The following is a 23,336-nucleotide window of genomic DNA, read 5'->3' as shown; positions in this document are numbered from 1 at the left end:
CATATTACTTGCTGGTTGTGCACCATTAATAAAGTTCCAGGGTGTTTTTTAACTGTTACCCTAAAGCAAGGTGGCTAAATGCACCTGATCTTTGAATGGGTTTCTATCTACTGCTTCTGTCTGATTCGTCTATTAAACTTACTTTACTAAAGTTGCTTCTGTGGCTTCCTTGTGTTGACTTTGGATCCATATTTATGCTTTACTTTTATATCAATCTATCACTCAAGATCATCTCACCACCACCAAGATTATACAAAACTGCAGTTACATCACTTCAACTTATTTGTGAAATGACTCTTTCACCTGTAGGCTTCATTTTGTTTTCTATATATAATACTCTGTCATCTTTGGATTACTGAGATTTAAAGTCCCTAAACCTCTCAGCCTTTTCATTCCCCCTAGATGCATCATTAAAATGAACCCCAATCCACATGAGACATTCAACAGACAACAAATAAACATGTTATATCAGATATTACATGTTGCATAATATAGCCTGCATTAAGATTGCAGCATCGAGTCATGGCTTCTTGAATTTGAAAAGCTGCTAGAGTGTAAGAAAATATGATAAACACAATGTTGTTATGATGATAAGAGAATTTTTTGAGATACGGACTCAAATTAAATCTCTGAAATGAACCATTTAGATGCGTAATCATCCCATCTACTGATTGAACTGTAACAGTGATAAACTATGGCACAGCTCATATTACTCAAGTTGAAAAGGTTCCTATATTCAATCATAACAAAAACTGGCAGTTGCAGCTATAATCCATTTAAGTACCATTAATTTGACCATTTTAACCTTCTATAGATGATCATTATGCCATGACCTTTCTGACCTCCCTTATACATGATGGTTTTGTTACTCAAAACTGCTGTATTTCTGTTTGTCTTTCAGAAGAGATCAATATAAACCTGAGAGGCAACATGTTTCCATTACTTATTCAGAATAGGATTGTTTTATTTTCAACTTTCTCTGAAAAAAAAAAAAAAGGAGCTGAGCGTGCAACTAAAAGTAATAAAATTGTCATCCCTGGAAAATGGATTGATGGATAGCTTGCGGACACACAGCATTTCCATTTCAGAGACTGAATGACGGAGATGATTGTGGCTGTGGTGTGTACAGAAGATCACCACTGCAAGGGGAGGAGTATGCTGTGTGTCCAATGAAAAATATTGAAGTACATTTTCAGTAAAATGCTGTAGACTGTGAGAACATTACTTCTTTTAAAAAGAATTTCAATTGCAGGAGCACCATTTAAACATTACTGAAAGAAGAATCATCAAAAAATAATAACAGAAAAGTTTTACAACTTAAATTTAAAAAAGAAAGGTAGTGCTTGTTCAATGTCACATAAGTTAGCGCCTGCTCTCCGTCACAAATGTTCACACTCGTATCGATGAGTCAACCAACGAGAAGCAGCATAAGCTGGCTTTTTTTCTCTTCCTCAAAATGGCAAAATGTAAAAGAATGATGTTGGTTCCCCTTCGTCAGTAGAGGAATAGCTCTACCCCTACAAATCTTCGAAGCTCGTTTCTTGCTGTGTAATATTTGGTTCTACTTTTCCCTCATTGTCGACTGATGATTCCAATGTGACAGGTATTCTATTGTAACTGTTTGAGAACGCACAAATGAGCTGCATATTTACTTCTTTAATCTTAAACAATTACTGTACTTACTGCATAGTGCAGGAAGAATCTGTAAGAAATATTTTAATTCATAACGACATTTTGTGTGTAACGTGTGTGTGTGTGTGTGTGTGTGTGTGTGTGTGTGTGTGTGTGTGTGTGTGTGTGTGTGTGTGTGTGTGTGTGTGTGTGTGTGTGTGTCTGAGTGTGAGAGACCGTGAAGAGATGAGTACAGATGCAACAGTGCTTTAGGTTTACAGTTAACTAAATGTTTAATAAATCTAAAGAAAACTGAGATATATTAAGGCTCAAAAATGTTATGTAAAAACAAACAGAAGCGACATTTTTGTTGTGGTTCAGCTGAACAGAGAGGAAAAGAAACCAACTGTTGAAAACTGAGCAGCAACTCCCCGACTGAGCCTCTTCCCTTGCGTTCTGTCTCTGTTCATGGTTGGATCTGTCCGTGGTGCTGAATCCCGTGGGTTCAGCATCACAAATTGCTGCAACTTCTGATCTGCATCCACAAACCGCGCGCCCTCATGTGTAGTGCGTGTGTGTGTGTGTGTGTGTGTGTGTGTGTGTGTGTGTGTGTGTGTGTGTATGTGTGTGTGTGTGTCTGTGGAAGAAGAAACCACAAAGGGAGAGATGGAGATGTCTGCATGCGCAAAATAAACACAGCTGGCACTCTTGGCACCCCGCGAACTCGCATTTTCCAGATGAATAATACACAGCGAGTAATAACAAATGGTCGAGGTGATGAAATATTTAACACGTGGGAACAAGAAAGCACAACAGTTTTCATCCCTTGATTGTGACGCGGCTGCTGGAGCCGATTAAAACAGGGACCGAGCGATTCCCTCCCCTCCTCCGGTCGTGATGCAGTGAAGCAGCTCTGCGCAGAACCAGACTCGCTGTATAAAAACGGCTGCAGTTCCACAGACGAATTACAACTAGGGGACACAAGCACGAAGTAACTGACCAAACAACTCAAGCACTTCAGAACCAAGAACGAAACGCTAAAATGCAGGCCGCTAAGAACACAATCTGTTGGAGACTTATTCTATTTTCATGTCTGTTTGTGGAAAGTTCATCCCTTCAAGACTTTGGCAGGCAGACGCAGTTCATTTGCACGTCCGTACCCAAGGATATGGACATATGCGCAGCCACCTTGCAGAACAGTGTTCCAGGAGAGGACTTGAAGACGACTGTCATGCAGCTGAGGGAGACGGTGTTACAGCAGAAAGAAACCATCATGAACCAAAAGGAGACGATAAGAGAACTGACCTCAAAGTTGGCTCGATGTGAGAGCCAGAGTGAGCCCGTGGATGCGCGACACGGGGGCAGGAGGAAAGAAGCTGGGACCAAAAACACAATGGGGGACGTATCTAGGGGCCCCGCAGACACTTTGACGCAGCTGTCACAGACTTTACAGTCGCTTAAACAGAGATTAGAAAACCTGGAGGTAGGCTGAGATTATTTTTAATACTTTGGATGACTGCGTCTTGCACCCCATCATCAAATTACGACCACTAACATAAACTAAAACAACAATGCAATATTAACAATAACCGATTTGTTTCTTAATAAGTGAATAAGTTAATATTTACTAATTACAGTGGTAGAAAAGAGACAAACATTGAAACATAAACCTTTACTCCACCTTTAATGCAATACATAATGTGGAACTGTGACTATACCCCATTTAAAATCACGATTTATATTGAGCTTTTTTTCCTCCTTGACAGCAATTCAGCAGAAGTAACAACTCGGTGCAAGCGAACAGTCTCAAAGACCTGCTCCAAAGTAAAATCGACGACTTGGAGAAGCAGGTGTTGTCCCGAGTGAACAGCATCGAGGAGGGGAAGCCGGGACTCCGCAACGAGACGGAGCAGCGCGGGAGGGTCGAGTCCACCCTCACGTCTCTCCACCAGAGGATCACTGACCTGGAGAAAGGTACTGGGGGTGGGGGGTGGAGTGGATCAGTGAAGAAAAGTATATGTTTCATAAAGTAAGGAGGGCTGTGAGTTGAGTTTGATGTGTGAATGTAAATGTGAACGATCGCTATCGGTTCGAAGCCCGGACGCGCAAGACTGTGAGAGCGGTTGTCCTCGTCTTTGCTCATTCAGTTTGGTGGATATTAGAAGCTTTGGTTGACAGCAGCAGATTTAATTTTTTAATCATCGACTGTTTCCCGCACTAATTCATACAGATTAAACAATATAAAACACGCAGTTAAATAATCTTTTTCCTCCCTTTCCCGCGCAGCGCGCTGGAATATAGAGATGTATGTGGAAGAGAACAAGAGAAGAAGGTTGACAACGCCAGTAGATTTAGATAGATTTTTTCAAGCAAGATTAAAGTAAATCTGGAACGTCACGATGGTGGATTTGTTGTGTAACATATAATTCCTATGCAAATCCGCGGGACATGTGTGCTGGGAATTATATATCATGACAGAAAATGAATGAAACACACCGATACTCCATTCTAAAAACTGTCCGAACACAGCTGTTTTTTTTATTTATTTTTTAATCGCAGGTCAAATTGAAAACAGACCGCTGGATAAATTCCAGCTCACGTTTCCCTTAAGGACCAACTACATGTACGCGAAGGTGAAGAAGAGTTTGCCGGAGATGTACGCCCTCACCGTGTGCATGTGGCTCAAATCCAACGCGTCTCCAGGCGTCGGCACACCTTTCTCTTACGCAGTTCCTGGTCAAGCCAACGAGCTGGTCCTCATAGAGTGGGGCAACAACCCGATGGAGATACTGATAAATGACAAGGTATAATGAAACACAATGTTTTGCATGGATTTGATCAATTATTTTAGTTTAACACAATACGTTACTATCATTCTTTAAGGTTGCAAAGCTTCCTTTCCTCATTAATGACGGAAAGTGGCATCATATCTGCGTAACCTGGACCACTCGTGATGGTGTTTGGGAGGCTTTCCAAGATGGAGTCAAAAGAGGGAGTGGAGATAATCTGGCTCCATATCATCCCATCAAACCACAGGGCCTACTGATTCTTGGCCAAGAACAGGTGATGATAAAACACATATACCTTTCTAAGCCTCAACATGCTCTCAACATCATGTTGAGAGAAGATATCACTTCGTTCATTGCAATCGGAATTTTTCCTGACAGGAAGAAAATATTAGCCAACCAGGTGGAAACGGGATTTTCTCCATTTCACTGACATAAAATCAATTTTCTAACTCATGCAATAAGTTCAGTGAGGTGATGAGATCTCAGTATATTGAAGATGAGTTTCCACTCACTTTAATTTGTAAAAAAAAAAAAAAGAAAAGAAAGAAAATGTATATGAACCCAGATAATTCTTTCCATGAAGCAGTCGGCTTGTTAAAAATCATACAATCCTCAATGAAAACTACATATTTTTTCTCTACTGCAGGACGTACTTGGCGGTGGATTTGATGCTACACAAGCGTTCGTTGGAGACCTGGCAAATTTTCACATCTGGGACCGGAAACTATCAGTTGGAGAGATTTACAATCTGGCAACTTGCAGCAGCAAAGCCAAAGTCGGCAATGTTTTTGCATGGATGGAGACGAGCCTTGACATTTACGGAGGGGCCTCGAAGTGGACATTTGAAGCTTGCCGTCAGCTCAACTGAACTGCAAGGAAGAGACCAATGCATTTGTTAACGCCACTCTGTCACAGCATCAGCAAACCAATTTGAAAGATCAGGAGGCAGGTATTTCTGGATATGTTATAGATATTAAGAAAATATTATGGACTTTTGATAGGCTTTATTTGCCACATCTTCATGTGGGGGACAGTTCTCTGGGGACGGACACTTTGGCATCCTGTCGTGCTTGAATGCATATCAGGCTACTTGTGGATTCACCTGAAAAAGCAATGATGCTGCTCAGAGGAGCCATGGATGCTCTCGGGGAGCAGAATTACAGGCCGGCATCAACAGTACAGTAGGAGTTCATGTAGTTTTTAGCCAACAGAAGTCACACAGTTCAACAAATTGACTTCTTTAGATGTCTTTTCTGTCTCGACTGCCAGGGATTTCCGCTGTGAAAAAGGGAAAAAACATGGACTTCTTTCAAAAGAATGTGTTCTTCAGGAGATTAAGAAATAGACACTATCGTTTTTCTCTCACTCTTCTTTCTCTGCCACCACTTGCTTGATGTGATTTTGTGTAAAGAATGACGTAATCATTGCCAACATTTGAGCCTGAGTGCCTTGGGCTGTTGAAAAAAAAATCTCAGCACATTCATTATGATTTGCAGAGTGTGTTTCATTTATTTTTCCTTGTATATTGATTTCTAGAGCGCTGTTTCTTGTAACGCTCTTAATGCGACGGGATCAGGTTGTTTCTTGTAAAATGCAATTCATTCAAGATAATGATGCATTTTTCAAATGTTTGTACTTTAACAGGAATGTTCTCTGTACATTAACAGCATGTCTTAACTTCTGTAAATGCTGCGTCAGCATCTATGGTCATTGCTTTTATTGTCCTAGTTTTGGGTTTAGATTTTATACTGTATTGTTATATGCTTAAAGCATGGCAAACACCAATGATAAAAAAGTTCTAGTTTTTGTAATAAATTGTGATACTTGAATCATTTACAGATGCAACCATATTTTTAAAAGGATTTCTTCATGACGTCCAGAGTTAATAAGCAATTGTCTCAAATGGACTCGAGGGGGGTATTAAGGCTTAACTTTACGCTGTGTATGTTCCACAGAGACCAGCAGAGTCTTTAGGTATTTTAAACTGACGTGGTGTTACAACCCCATCTTTATTGCAATGGTTCTCCTTGCTCTCATCAATAAAAAAATACTAGCAGCAGCAACAACAACAACATAAAGCATTGAAAACCCACTGCTGGCTATGTTCTCTGTACCAAAGGGTAGTCAAACAACTCTACCAACTAGCTGTTCACTTAGCGGACTAGCAACACAATGGCAGACAAGCCTGTTTAGTTCCCTTAATAGTTGATAGAGCTTAAAGCACCATAAATATGTTTCTGGATGGAATCTAACGTTTCTCCCTTTCTGCTGTGATTATTGTGATTAAAAATGCACAAAAGTTGACAGATCATGAAGCTTGAAAACAACTGTTATCATTAAAAAGCTGGAAAACAACAAAAAATCTGATGAACTGATAACTCCAATTTATGACAACTACTGTATATCCATCCATCCCCCCATCTTCTTGCTGCTTCTTCCGCTTTGTAGGCCGGGAGTCTGCTGAACCTAACCCAATAGAGTATCGGGGTACAGGGTGAGAATCAGGGTACGCTCTGGATGCGTTGCTGATGCCTTGCAGAGCCACATGAAAGATAAGAACCACTCAGGCACACAGTCGCACATATGGGCAATGTGGAAGTGAGCAGTTCACCTAAATTGCATGTTTCTGGAGGTGAAAGGACGCCGGAGAACCCGGAGGAAACTTATGCAAACGTGGGGAAAACTTGCATGCATACAACTTACTTTTGGCTTTATTGTCACCAAGGGAAAATCCATTCCCACACCACTGCAGAAACCAGACAGCAAACAGCACACATGCAGTGACCAACAGCAGCACATGTTCAAGATCGTTCAGTAAGACCTATTATGGCTGCAAGAACTGGGCTTTTCCCAAAAACAGCGCTTGTCTTGACAGGGTATAGAGTCAGGATTCATTAGATGACGTTGGATTGGACCAAAGAAAAAATTAAGTACACAAAGAAGACCCTGATAAAGTGGAATTCAAGTGCTGGAAGAGAAGGTGCAGCAAGGTTAAAGACTTTCACTTAGTTTACATTGGCTGAGTTACTGCCGCGCCTCCTCCTTGGTAATAAAGGCCGGTTCAGTTCTATGGTGGAAGACAAGCTCTCAACAACCCCTCACTGAGAAGAGAATTCATTTGAGAATTTAAGACAGGACGTGATCTGCAAATTAAATGGTTTCATCTAATGCTTTTTTAAAAATTCTCACTAAGTCTGTTTTAAAAGGATGAGGGATCTCTAAATATATCGACAACAAATTATTTTGAATTCAGTTGTGACGTGGCACGCTCAGGCCTATTCTTGAGAATAGGTTTCACATTTGGGGGAAAGTAAACTGCGCGTAAGAGATTTGAACTTTTCATTGTGTGTCCAGAGAAGGTGGAGGAAGGGAAAACACCATCTATCTTTTGTGAAGAATCAATTCAACAGAACCTTAAGAGGAGGACACTGCATGTGAAACACAAGACAGAAGCACTTCTGCAATAGAGGACACTGACAGCAACACATGTTCATATACTGTACTGCAAGATGCACATTTTTACACAATACAGTGTAAACAAGGTTTTCTTCGTCAATATAAGTCTGGTGTTTGGGTCATACATCAAGCAGTTTCATTGCAAATGAATCATACTGACATTATTCGCGTTAGAGATTTCAGGGTCTGAAGGTCCTTCGGTTATTGTTAGCGAGGTCATTTGGTCCCACCACAGTGGGGTCATGTATCCCACAAATTGGTTTCCATTCTCTACCTCTGAAGTAGGGGATGACTTCACATCAATAGGGTTTTCCCAAGACGCCAGACAAACTTCAGCTGGTACAGCCATTACAGACAGCTAAGCGTAGCACATCTGAGGTTGAATTTCAGTGCAAAGTCCTACACACACAGGAAGACAAGGATATATCCACATAAGCATGTACAGCCAGACACACAGATACACAGTGGGATATCTCCTTTGTGGCCACTGGAGGCCTAAGAAGAAATTGACTTCCTCCACCACATCCATCTACACCCTTACCCACAGGGCATATTAGTCTGAATCAGGCCTTTCTTTGGTTGACCTAATTTTTGCCCCAGCTTGTCAGGTATATTTTTGGCATAGCGGGATAATAGCAAGATGGCTGACCTCAAGATAATTGGTTTGTGCCTGCAAGAAATACAGTTCAACTTTGTTTAAAAGAAAAGGTCAGATTTGAAATGATTTTTAGCCCAACTTATATGGTTTCTGTCTGAATAACAGCTAAGACTTGCCTGCCCAATGTCAGCTTGGATGGGCTCCGGGACCCTGTGACCTTGCATAGCATTAGCAACTACAGAAAACGGATAAAGTGGATGAGCATTAGCTACTAGAAATTACTCAACTGCTAAATTAAAGTTTAGTTATGTAGCTTACTCTCATTGAAACAATGATCACTTTCATTCATTAATTTTCATTTTTCAAATCCACCAGTGAGTCTAGTGAGTTCTCTGTGAATTCTCTGGCTTCTTGGAAAGACTTTCTTGCTCTGAAGTAACAGCACAATCCACTGGACCGCCGTGTTGGCCCTACAATCTAAACGTTAATGAGACGTTTCAGTAAAAAAACAAAGACAAAATACAAAACCAAGAAAACAAACGATGATGCAATGATCCCACTCTACAGTGGCATTATTATATTGTGAGAATCAGAGGTGACCTCCACTGGTTTTACACATCAACATCTGTTCAGTAAAGCCTTTTGTGTCTCCTGAGGGAAAGATGCAAACCCTGATAAAATACGCGGGCTCAAGTAAAGCAACTTGTGATTGCTTTGGTTGGAGATCTTCATCACCTGAATTGCTGACTAAACACTTGATCAAGTTGCATCATTGGTAATATAATTGGAAGACTTAGGAGAGAAAAAGTCATTTGAATAATTACATCTCTGATTGTGGTTCATCAACTTTGTATCATTGTCAATAAGGGCTACCATTAAAAACATGAGTGCTGTTTTAACAAGTGTCTCACAGTATATTTTACCCATTTATTTAAAGTGACAGGCCCATTGTGACAAAGCAGGGGTAAGCACAGCATACGATACCGAGAGATTCTGACTCTTGTCTCAAAAGCCACTATGGAGAAAATTGCCCACACCCAAAAATCGGTTACTGAGTTTTACGAAGGAAATGTGAAAAGTCTCAAGTAGCTCATGAAAAACGAATGTCAGAGTATTGTGGAAAATAAACACAAACTTTGTGGGAGTAAGATATATTTACCTGTCAGGCTGATGCTTAATAAAAGCAGCATTTGTTAAAATTAGATATAATATTGATGACAGAAAAGACAATTTGTTGATAAATTCAACAAAATGCTTTTTAAATGGCAAAGACATCATAAGCACAAATGGGAGAACAGCGACATTCAATTGTTTTATCATCTTGCAAACCATCAGTACATATTTATTGGTTCATGAAATGTTGACTACAAAATGCTGAGATGTTTTATAGTTCACAGAGAGTGAAGGCAAAGAGCTGTGAGAAGTGCTGGCTTGGATCCAACCAACTTGTAATCCATTCACAAAGAAATTGATGACAGACGTCTTTTTCTGTCCAAACATGATTCATTTCTTACATTATAGATGCTACAAGTAATGATGTCAAGCTGTACTAAAATTCATTACACTCTGGCCTTTTCTATTTTATGTCTCTAAATTCACTTGTAATTGCTAGAAGTAATGGTGCAGTTAAAGAAAAAATATATCTATTGGCAATGCAGGGTCAATGGTTGTTTGGCAGAGAGACAACAGGACAGTTACTTGCTGGATGATCTGAAAATCTGTGACACACATATATACAGTGGTTCTTAATCTCAAAGCTCCTGCTGCAGCTGTCAGGATGGTGGTTAAGTGTCCATGACGCTGAATTAATAAAGCTTCTCCATCAAAAATGGAAAATTCGTCACATAGAATTCCCGAGTAGAGTCTAATTTGGTCTACCAGCCACATCTATTGGACCGCTTTACTACCGTTTCTCTCTGAATTAACATACTCATTACGTTTCCTATATAAGATGTTCTCCCATTTACCTTAAATGCAACCAGCACAGCAGGAAGAACAGACAGGCAACACTGGACATAATAATGTTAGACATGTATTTTTCTTGTTCAGCATTAAAAGCAAATTTCATAGTAACAGTTAATAAAGTCGGACTTTTATAGGCAATTTTCAGTCTTTAGCTCTCACAAGAAAAGGACAAAACTCTTGGACAACTCCGAAAACAACCACTCCAAGCTGCAGGAGTGGAGAAATGCCTGACTGACAAGATACCAGGAATTCAACAATATGTGGGGGGAGTTTTCTGCAATGCAACGTTCTGAATGGTCTGAATTGTGTAACAGAAATATACAACAGGAGCAGGCCTTAAATTTCACTGAAGACTCCTCTAAAGTGCATGTAAGGAAACACTGTACTGATGGTGCTAACACAATAGTGGAATAGTGAGTTGCCACCAGGAATGGCTGCAAAATAATGAAAGAAGAAATAGAGAGTGTGTTAGATAGACGGATGGATTGAATAATGGATGGATGGGTGGGTAGGTAGGTAGGTAGGTAGGTAGGTAGGTAGCTAGACAGATAGATAGATAGATAGATAGATAGATAGATAGATAGATAGATAGATAGATAGATAGATAGATAGATAGATAGATAGATAGATAGATAGATAGATAGATAGATAGATAGATAGATAGATAGATAGATAGATAGATAGATAGATAGATAGATTAAAAAAAGTAAAGCCTGGTCTCCTCCAAATGACATATAGTCAAATCCATACTCTTTTCCCCCAAGACATCAACAAAGACAAGGGGCTGTAGGAAAGAAATGCAGAAATGCAGTCGTCTCATCTCCAAGAGAGTGGATCAGCAACGATATTGGGAATGGTAACAACGTGCAATGGAAATTTAATGTTCCACAGTGTAGACTTTGGATGCATATTGATCCACAATGAATTTTGGATAGACATACTGTTTTCTGCAAGAGATTCTACTGTACATGATTTTGTACTGTTTCAATACTTGCAAACAATATAAATTTTTTTTTGAGGTTTTGATTGAGGTACGGGTTAGAGTTTATTGGGCTCTTTCGTAAAAACAGCCTGTTCTACAGCTAAATCAGCAAACAGCCCACCACTGATAGGATGGCATATAATTCATTTGTACTTTGTGTCCATCCATCAGCTTTCTGATGACCTGATGATAATCTCGATTCAAGGGCTGTTTCATCACACATCCTGAACCAGAAATGAAGACTCAATATCTGCCTTTGCAGTCTGATGCAAAAATGACACACTGGGGTTTTACAGAGCTCAAATTGCTTTTTATGTTTAAAAATTATACTTCAGACAAATTACAAACAGGTATATTAATTCATGCTAACTTCTGATCCTGGACAGTGATCACAGAGCACAAACCTCTGCAAAGGCAACACAGTTTCCCTGTTGAACCATATATTCCCTCTCAAAAACATTCAATCAAATCCATTAATAACTTTTTTAGCAATGGAGTAGACAAACTAACCAACACTGGCAATAAAATAATGTCCTTGGCAAAGGACCACCGTTAAGAACAAAAAAATAAACAACACAATAAGAACCCATCATTATTAATCACATGAATATATTGGGATCCCAGACCTGTGTGGACTCTACATCTACCTGGCCCACAATTTCTCTTGTCTACAAGATGACAGAACAGATTAATGTTTCCTCACAACACCTCCTGGTAGCCCTCCCTTCTTTGGCCGAGTGCCCACAATGCAGCTATTTATCTGTTAAAGACTAAAGTTTTCTGTTTCAACTTCAATGATCAGATAGAATTTTGGATCATGTTTTAAAACTTTTATTTATCTGGACAATATTCTCTGCTCGGATACAATTTGCTGTTCCTAAAAGAATCAAATGATACAACAAGACATTGCATGATTTCTGCAAAACAATCACCACATCAGGAGAACCAGAGATCATGTTTAGGATGGTAAAATACATTAACATCAAATTCTGAAACAATCTAAACCCAGTGTAAGTGATTGCACTTACTGCCACAAAATAACCTTGCTTATTTGAATGTACGAGTATGATTGTATCCACATTTTTCTGCCACTACAGAGCTCAAGGTTCTCTAATTATTTCCTCATTTTGTTTGCACCTTTTTTGACTCACTTCTGCAGTCTAAGATGCAATGTTGAAAAATCTGAGCCATTTAAATATACTTCATTTACCATGACTTTAATTACCACTAGGATGGCAACATCAGTAATACCTATGCCTAAATGTGACTTGATGATGGATGTGACATAGTCCTAACTCATCTTCATCATCAGCCTTTCTCCATTCTTCTCTTTGCTTATATAATATGCCCCTCTCCTCTTCTTCCTCTTGGCAGATCGCCACAGCTGCGTTCGAGCCACAGGCTTCTCTAATGACAGAAGCCGGCGCAACAGGAATATTTTTCATAAAGATGCCACAATCCCTGTGCCCTCTGGGAGCATTGCCAGGGGCTGCTTTCCATAATCAGGTCAGTCAGAAACAGCCGCAACTGAGCCCTCGATCCGTTACCCACTGCCCGACGAACACATACACCGGTAAGGCAAACAGCTGCGAAGGACACACAGGTGTCCTCACCTAACCTAGCAGAGCAGATGCACTATGAGACAGCACATAAAAATGAAAGTTAATGTAGACCTATAAAAATTGGCTGACACAAGAAAAAAAAGTGCAGTAAAATAATAGATAAAATAACATAATATAATTAAAAACCAATTGACAGAATGGCAATAAGATTATCAGTTCTGTTTGGGATATTTCCCAACCTTTCTGCAAACAGAAAGAATTTAAAGGCAGCTGTATGAAAGAACAAACGGAATTTCTGTCAAGGTAAACTGATCTCAATCTATTGTTAATGGCTTCAGCAGTCAAGGAAGAAAATATCAATGCATTCCCCTCCTTTTCAACGCATGATTCTGAACTAAATTTAAAAAAATAATATTATTTTTTCTACATTCATGTAATAAAATATTTTTTTGCCATTGCCAAATTGCCAGCCAAGAAAACTCCAACAAGTCCAGACAGATGTTCCAGCTCTACTAGGAGCCAATGTATAATTCAACATTCTGGAGTTTGTTCATTGTTTATTGTCAGGTACAATAACAATAGTAGCAGAAAATATATTTGAATACTCGACAATGAAGGAAACTATTACAGATGGCACACAAAGACGAGAAAATCCAACTGACAAGATACTGAAAAATAATATAGTGTCACAACAGAAAGCACACTCCTTGAAAATAGCAACAGCTAAACCAGAATGCTGTTCATATTAGTTGAGCATGAAAATATTCTCTGTCATAAAGCTGGAGAAAACAACTACTAGTTTTAACAATTTTTTAAATCTAAATTACCATCACATGAAATTCCAAATATTTATACATACATTTTTTTTCACAAATCTTATTTTTTTAGTTTTCATTTGATTTTTTTTGTTTTAATGTTACTCTGTGGAATTGTTGTATATTCCACTCCTCTAAACCTAGCAAGAGGAATGGAAAGTACGTGTCAAATTAAAGAAATAGCTGTTTCGTTTCATTTTTACGGAAGTCATCCTATTACGATTCACATTAATATGAAAGGCAGAGTTTTCTGCTTGAAAGGCATACTTTTCAACAAAAAACACCTCCAGAAAGTGTTTGATAACTTTACACACATAAGCATGTTTATCAAAATCTAACCACTTTTGTTTTGAGCCACTTTTTCTGTCATGAAACTGAGCATCCTCCATCCTTTGCTAATTAAAGACCGGTGCAGAAAAGAATATACCTTTGGTGCACATGGTGTAGCTGTATGTGAATGTATTAATGTTCGTTAAATGATGAAATCAACTTGTGCACCGTTTGTATAGCTAGTTGTATTTTATAAAATACAAGATGGATTTTTTTTCATGTGTACATTTACATTCTTCTGTTTGGTCCGTATGATTCTTATTGTTGTAAATAATGACTGTTTTTATGGTATTTGTTATAGTATAGTTGTTGGCCTAATTCAAAACCTAAACTGTATAACTCATCACCAACTTTCTACACCAATGACAAACATTACAGGATTATTACCTTGGTTAAATGGTTGGAAAATCCACAGTGAAATAATATGAAGTTGCAGTGCAATTAAAAACTACTGCTGGCATGACTGGCTAGTACTGTGTTGAAACTAAGAGTGCTGTACATTTTTTCAGAGGCAAAGCAGTGCAGCAAAGATAGATTGTTTATGTCAGTAAGAGTAGAGATTCAGATGAGGTGCTCTTTTTACCAGTCATTATGCCCATATTTTTACAGCTGCTGTGCTAAAAGTCAAGTCTCTGCCTCAAGTAAATTGAAATGCCTGTAAAGGATGTGTTTTATATTCAGTGAAATGAAGACAACAGGAAATGATACTTACATTATCATTACACTGCATTAGTAATTGTCACCAATATTTACCACTTGTAATTGTTCATGGTGCAAACTTCTGATGCATGACAATGTTCTTCCCCTGACCTAATGTAGCGGGCTCTGTCATGCTCGCTGGGACACGAGCCACACAATGCGAATTTGTCATCTTCCTCCACAGCCTATGAATAATCCATGGTCTCAGAGTCGCTGACAGGAGTTCTGGATACTTTGTTTAAGGCTGTCACCAAAACAAACTCTCAAAACAAGACACAAGTGTTTAAACACCGTTGACAGGAAGTTGAGAAAAGTGGCACAGTGATTATTTTCTAATTGGTCAATAGAGCTTTTTTTGAAAGAAAGCTTCACTGTTATTTTCTAATTCTTACTTAAAAAAGAAATATTGGAAAGGAGCAGGCACAGATATAATTATTTCATGTCTTAATTCATGGCATTAAAATGAAATAATAATGGACAGTCTAATATCACATTTAACAAGCTGGACTCGTGTTGCTATTTTACCTGAATATACATTTTTTGACCTACGGAATAAGATTCTGTATGACTTTTACATGCTGCAGGTGATCATTGAAAGTGATTTATCACACTTTGTTGATTTACCACACTTCATTCATGAATGGATATGATCAGGAATGAGAGAGATAGTGAATATATTGGTAGAAGGATGCTGAGTTTTGAACTGCCAGGCAGGAGTCCTCGAGGAAGACCAAAGAGGAGGTTTATGGATGTAGTGAAAGAGGACATGAAGGTAGTTGGTGTGAAAGAAGAGGATACAGAAGACAGGGTTAGATGGAGGCAATTGATTCACTGAATGGGCCTTGAGAAAGCCTGATCTATATGTTGTGATGGTAGTGATGTCCTGTAAACCTGCTCCTGTCACTGAACCCTGACACTAAGCCTAAATCAGAGGAGCTTTTTGTCATTAATCATGTTCAATATACTGAGTCCATGAGGACAGTAAAAAAAGTGTTTTATTCATCAATCAGAACCCAAACACAGGTAACCTCTTGTCATATTCATGTGATGTACACTGAATATGGTAGAAAGCATTAAGAAACATGAGCTTATGCAACATGGACCATCCCTTATTTCTTTCTCTTTATATGATGTAATAATAACCAATAAACTACTGCACCTCCTACAGATTATCCAGCATGCTGTGGCATAACCACTAATGAGGTAGTTTTCACAAACTTTGGAAATAAAAAAAGTTAACTGCCTTCCCTAATATAGTCCTTCTGACAGAGGAAAATAACACAGTCAGCTGCATCGCATGACGAACGTTCCTCTGGAAATGTTTGTCCCATCCTTCCTCCAGGGCTAGGCAGGTTCACATACCATCTCCCCATAGCAAACCTAATGAGCAACCTTAGTGTGAGCTTGTACAGTATGTCTATCACAACTTTAACTTTCTACAACCTGCCATCTACCCCAAACCTTCATTATATTTCTTTGCTTATTGTCCACTCTCACAGTGTCATCCCATGTGCTGGAGCACTGATTGCACTCAATGTGAATCCATGACAGACACAGCCTCGTTTAGAACTAGAAGGGGAACTGAAGAGGGCAGAGCTGTGAGTTACACTGTAGCCATTATTCACTGAGCAAAAACCCTACATCTATACTGAGTTATATATTCCACATGTATAGGGATTCATGCCAAGATGACAGATGAGCTGGAAAATTGTTATAAATAACAGCTACACTTGCAGCACACAGTCTATATGAGGTACTGCTGTGCATCATCAATTTGATTTAAGAAGACTGACGCACCTTTTTTGCAATGTCCAAGTGGAACGATCTTGTTCTCCACACTTGGAGAATGACAGGTAATATTGAGCTTAAATTTCTCCATTATATTGAGAGTACATCTGTAGAGAGGTACATATTCTATATGTGCAGGGATTCTGACATCTCGCAATGCAGTAACAGAACCCTAGACATATCACTAGTCCATGCTGCAAACAAACTATATACAGGACATGTGTACGAATGCAAATCCCTGACCTGGCAGTTTGAACTGGTGCCATTGGATGCCACAATGTGCTTGATCACATGACACTGCTTAGAGTCTTTATTGGGCCTGTAGATATGAAGGCAGGAGACCACTTAAGTGAAGGAATTGTTCAAGATAGCTATACACCATGCTAAATGAAGCATGATGACTTTACCTCAACACAAGCCCATAGTGCCACAAAAGTCACAATTCACTGAACAGATTGTACAGACCACGGTCTTATTGTACATTCACATCAGGAGTTACTGCTTGACCTGTATGCTGGATTACTTCTGTGACTCAGGGGCACAGCCTGGACTGAGATGATGGTCCACCCAGACACTCTTGTGCATCCACCCGAGGATTTGGTTGACAATTTTTGAAATTCCAATCCAACACAGTCGGGTTGAGTGGGGACCATCTCTGCCTCAGATTTACCTCTTCCTGAAGGGACTCTTTCATTGAATTAAGCATCAAAGATAACTAGGATGAACTGAGGTGTTGAACTGACTCAAGTCACGGGACTACAAAGGGCCTACACTGCAGGGACTCCGAAGAAAGCGCAGCATGGGGTCTGATGCCCTAACTGTTGTGGCATCTCTTCTAAAGCCACATTTCCTTCATCTGAGACCTTTGCGAGAAAATTAAAAGGAAGCAAAAAAAGAGAGTGAGACCAGCAGACCACGGTCTTATTCTCAAGCACTCAAGGGATGTGTACATTTTTGAGGTGCAATTGTGTTGAATCACTCACATTCCTGGACAGAGGTGTGAAGACGTCGGTCTTGATGTTCACACATACTTACCTGTGCAACTGGGCTGTGTATCATCGGTCGGATATGTGACGTTGATAGTGCAGCAAAAAGTGTTTTCACAGTTTTGTTGGGTTTTTCCTCTCTCTTTCCTTCCTGCAAATAGTGTGAAACCTTCCAAAAGGGTTATCTGGATGTCAGCCACTTCTAGATTTCGGAAGACTTAACATTATCATGTACAGAACAGCTTTGTCACCCTGCAGCCAACATTCTGAACCTCAGAACTCTGACTAGACTGAAACCCCAGATTGTTGGAATCAGGTGTGGCCCAGAAAAGTATCAGTATAGTCCCTAAGATCATTGAAAAAGTAGTGGGTGGTGTCATCCCCAATGAGAGGCCAATAGTTATGAGATTGGAGAATCCTATTCAGGAAATTCTTTTCATGTATAAATATTCTCAAAAAGTTTAGTAATATTTTTTCACTTCTTATTTTTGTTTTACTTCTGAGGACACGCAAGAAAATGCAGCTGTTTATTTTTTACACATTATATGGAAATTATGCAACTCTGTCGTGCATATAACTTTACAATCTCAATTTGTTTTTTAACCCCACATAGTTTACACTTCCATAGACAAAGATATAGATATATATATATAGATTTCTTTTTTTTAACGCACAGTTTTTAGATGTCTTCTTTGATGGACAACATGTCCTTAGTTTTCAACTGAAAAAAATCTTAAAGAAACTAAAAAACAAAATCCAATTCAATGCAGAAATGTCAAATCAATGTGAATATTAAATGTGACTATGCACCATCTTCCTTCTCTGTGACTCGTAGGACTGTTCTCAGCTTCTAAGATGGACTGGCACTGGTGGTCATGCTCTTCCTGAGGGAATCTGAATGTGTTAGTGCACAAGATACAGTTGCCTTGAAATGCAGATTACCTTTCATTTCCGGTCCAGACATCCTCTTGAAGTGCCAGGCCTTCACAGCAGTGATGTCCATGCAAAAGAACATTTGGATGTACCACAGTTTGTTTTTGGATCTGCGGGGATACATTGTGACATCTGATTCCAGTCATCTGTACCTCCTTTATGCTGTACAGCCTCACAGAAAATGGCCTTGGATATTGAGCATCATTTTCTTTCTGCTCCATTTCTGAGCCAAATGTTTTTGGGCCTGGTCACTACAGGAAAGGGCCATGTGGATCATTGGACTATCTCATCAATGTGTGACAGTGGTGATTCCAGCATTATTGACCACAGAGCAGGCTCCTTTTCCTCCTATTTTGAGTTGCTTTTCACTCCTTCAGCTTTAGTTGAGTTTGCTGGAGCCGGTTGATTCTGCACATCAGGGTCAAAGCTGTTGTTGCAATAACATGAATATAACATTAATATAAGTAACAGACCTTATATTCATTCAAAAATTACTGTATGTGAAATATTTTAAAGAACAAAATTGCTGTAATTAAAACACAACGTCCATTTTTGTAGTCAGATGATTAGCTTTGATTTTCTCACAATCGTTAACAACTGCTAAACAATTTTTTAAATCTGGGTATTCTCCTACAGATAGATTTATAAGATATTTCTGAGCTACACATTCAGTGAATTTGAGATGCACTTACAACAGTGGTCAACTGGAGGCAACGTATAAACTGACTCTCCAAGAGCCACTGAAGTGACAAATCTCCAACTGTATTGTCAAAAAGGAGGCAAAAAGTAGAAAATGACTAAAATATTGCTGTCCTCCCATAGTAACCACTGTGTACTGATCACAATTCATCAGCAAATATTTTTTAGTCATAAGGGGTATTTCTTTCTATTTAAACTCAAGTTCTCATCAATTTTATCCATGACAGTATAAAAAAAAGTATATCACATTAAAAGTTAAAATTATTAAAAAATGAATAAAAAATACTAAAATCAACCATTCAGTTCACTTAGATCTCATTTTTACAATCTCCTCTCCTCTATTATGCATCCTACTTTATCGCTCTGAAAAACTAACAAAAACAAATAACTAATAAAAGAAAACATTTAATTCCAATCATGTATTTGACCATTCCCTTGGATTTATTCAGGGAATAAATTTACACTGACCTTTAAATTTAAGAGAGATAGCACTGCATGCTGCTCACTTCTCATTTCCTCCTCTCCTCAGCCTACGCTTCCTGTAGTTTCCTCTCTATAACACATTTGTAAGAAGGTCGTAATAAAAAAAACACATTAATAATTATAAAAATGAAATTCAAAGCTATGTTTGATGCTCTATATGACATCAATTAAGGATCAATAAAGATTTAAAAAGATCTCACAGTACATTCACAAGCAAAACAGAAATATATCATATCCTGAATATTGTATTACAATATCATTTTATATTGTACATATGCACACATGACTGAGTGATCTTCCTGCAAATACTCATAACTTCCTCCTAATTACTACTGGGTGCTAAGATGAAAAGATCAATCCATACACTAATAGACCAAGTAGATCTTGTCAAGCTAATTGACACTGGAGACTGCAAGAAGGATCATCATTATACTAATGGACAACAGCCATTAGAGTTCCACAGATATAATCTGTCTCCAATTAATTGCTGTTATGATGGGAAGAAGCCTCATCAGTGACCCTGGGTCAGTCAAACTGTGAGCCTCACTGTACTAATGGAAAAAAAGACTTCCTGTGATGCATTTTGGAATTTTGCTTCTCAACTCAATGATGAATAAATTGTGAATACACTCAAATAGATAATCACTGGTATGCTACATCATGACTGCTTAATATTTGCAGTATAAAAGCTTAATGATTACTCTTGAAATATAAGAAATAGGGAATAAATAGAGTCTGCATATGCAACTAAATATTATCCCTCAGAGAGCTGGCACAGATGGATAAAAGGAAGGGTTAGAGTCAGGTTTATGGTCAGGGTTAGGGTCATCAGGGTCAGGGTTTGGGTTCGCCCTCAGTTAAAGAAAAGGACACTGTCAGGAAATGGTGCTTTGGCATTGCAGAATAATGCCACCACACCACCATTTACTTTATCTAACCTTTAAGTATATTAGAATTTGGAAGTTTTCTTTAATAAAACTCATATACTCTGTTTTGCCCTTTCCAGTTGTATCCTCCATCTAGGGCTTCCATTCAGGGTAAGTGGTGCTGTCAGGAAAATTACAAGGTTGAGCTTCATTAGAACTGCCCCTCAGGGTCCCCTGTGCATTCCTGTATTGTGCTGAATGGAGGAGGTAGCTGTTGGATGGTGGAGACTTCGGCACAATTAGGTTTCCACTGTGACAGGCATGAAGAAGGTGGGCATCCCCAGAGATTAATGATCCACAGAAAGGTTAAGTTTTAGTGTGCATGCATATCAGTTGGTCCAGTTAGACACTGGTGGCAATGTAACGGTATGTAAGAGTAGTCAAGAGTAGTTCTGTCCTAGTTGACGTTTTCTAGCTGCATCAAAAGATGAGGTTATTTGTACCAGGAGATAAATAGGCGGCTGTAGCCAGATCATACAACAAAGAGAAAATACAATCTCATCCGTAAACTACACACGTAGAACCCAAATCAGTTAAACAGATAAATGTCTTGCTTCTATTTTCATAACTACACTTTAAAGAGAAAATTACGTATATTTCCTGATATTTTTCAGGACAAAGCTAAAGACATCATCAACTGGGAACTTAACAGATCATTCATGTAGAAAATGAAAGGCAAATATGAAAATAATTGGTTTTCATAATATCTGTAAATGATAAATTCTATGCTGCAAACAATTGTGCAATATTTTCTTTTAACTGCATTAATTCAGCTTTCTAAATTTTTCATATGCACTGGCAAGTGTCTTGCTTTAAATGATGTCTTGGATTTGATGATCATCTTTATCAGTAATAGATAATGGGTTTTTAATATCTAGCTTATTTTTAATGAACGCGAATGCAGACTGAGGCCCTTTTTTATTAGTCACATGTTTATTTGTATCATCCCCAACCTTCCGCCTGCATTTTACCTAGAATACTGTTGTATAAATAACAGCACACATAAATACAAGGGGTAGTGTATGTAACACAATGAAACAACAGACCTCTACGGCGTTAGGTCCTGAGCGTCCGAGAGCTAGATGATCACCACACAATGAATCACTCCTGTTATTTAATCCTCTTCCCATTTTTTTCAGGCCAAAGTTGAATAAGCGGAAAAAGTAGCTGACATTAATTATGATCTGCCTAGATGTTGGTATTTAGGATGCCATTATTGCAGCAGTTATTTACAGCATGTGGAAAGGCTGTGTCTAAATCTGTATATGCCTAAGCATATTTCTAAATGTGCAGGAGCATAACTGTACGCTGTGATATGTGAAGGAATCTAGAATCCACAGCTGTGTGTGTGCATAATGACATTCTGGGATGTGTAAATGAATCTGTGAGGGAAAATATAGATGTGAAAACATGTTAACAAATCTTTATATGCTTGAATATATATACAGTAAGTCATCTTTTACAAATCAAGACATTTACATGAGGCAAAACATCACACATATAGGTAGTTGATAAGTCATATGAATGAGATCCTTCAGTGACTGATCCAGATACACTTGATGGCTTTTCAATTATGTGATGAGTCAGTGCTGGGAATTGAAAGCATATTTTGGAGCATCTGATATGACTGAGGAATTTGGCTGCATTAATAATTAAACTATAGCAAGTGAAATATTGCTGGTAATATTTTACAGTGCGCCCTCGCACATAAACGCTCTCGGCTTCACCTCATTGCGGACTTTTGGTATGTGATACCATACGCAAATTCTATTGGCTGATGGCATCCGGAATTGTGCTATGTTCCATGAGTCTCGGACTAACGTGAGACACAAAAGTGCTTTAAACAGTCTATCAGAGTGTGGGAAAAGGTAATACAGAAAGAATATGGTTTAATATCAGTATGGGGAGGGCTCTTAAACGTTTAAATTACTGTAAATAATAAGATAAATAGTTTGTCGTTCTATTGTGGAATTTGTTGATCGCATGTGGTTCCTGGAACACATTACCCGCAAGGAACGAGGGCACACTGTATTCAGTTTAAATTCATGGCATGCTTAAATAAATGCAACAAATACATTTTTAAGATTGTGGGATACAAAGATCAAGGGTAATTAGTAAGGATGAGCGAGTACACAACTATCTGTATCTGTATCTGTTCAACCTTCTAAACTATCTGTATACCTATCTGTACTCGGAATGGGTGGGACTTAAACCGGGAGTGGGTGCGGTTTGACCTGAAATGGGTGGGGCTTAAATCAGTACATGATTTTAAGTCTGAAATAGATATGGATTGATCAGAAGTTGCTATATTTATTGTTTATTTTGAAACTACAGAACAGCCTCAAAATTGATGATGACAAAAGCAAGAGAACTATTTACAGAACGTGAATATTCTTAAATGTTTTTTTTTAAGTGTATGAATGAATATTCACAGAACAGCCTCAGAATTGAGATTCAATGCTTTTAATCACTATAGCAAACGACTATTTACAGAACAAGTTTTTTTATGGACTCAGAGTATGAAATGTATTAATGAATACGATGCATGCAGCAGGAAATTATAAACTACAAAGTATGCATGAACAAGACTGTCATACTCAACACAAGTTTCTAATTTTTTTCTTTTTTTTCTTCTTAATTTTAAAAAAAAAAATTTACAGCGAGAAAGAGAGAAAGAGATATAGAGAGACAGAGCACATGTGTATGTGCATGTG

General features: G+C 38.5%; 1 protein-coding gene across 1 annotated transcript; it reads left to right on the top strand.

The window, feature by feature from the left end:
* The first annotated feature begins 2,601 nt into the window (after positions 1–2,601).
* Positions 2,602–6,185, top strand: nptx1l (neuronal pentraxin 1 like). Its single transcript, XM_068337233.1, has 5 exons — positions 2,602–3,094; positions 3,378–3,585; positions 4,171–4,415; positions 4,495–4,674; positions 5,047–6,185. The coding sequence occupies exons 1-5, from the start codon at positions 2,654–2,656 to the stop codon at positions 5,266–5,268; spliced, it is 1,296 nt and encodes a 431-aa protein (XP_068193334.1). The 5' UTR covers positions 2,602–2,653; the 3' UTR covers positions 5,269–6,185.
* The last annotated feature ends 17,151 nt before the right edge of the window (positions 6,186–23,336 follow it).

The sequence above is a fragment of the Antennarius striatus genome, chromosome 16 (genome assembly GCF_040054535.1).
Source record: "Antennarius striatus isolate MH-2024 chromosome 16, ASM4005453v1, whole genome shotgun sequence".
Taxonomy (NCBI): Eukaryota; Metazoa; Chordata; class Actinopteri; order Lophiiformes; family Antennariidae; genus Antennarius; species Antennarius striatus.
The sequence above is the reverse complement of the archived record's forward strand: the minus strand, read 5'-3'. Positions and strand labels throughout refer to the sequence as shown.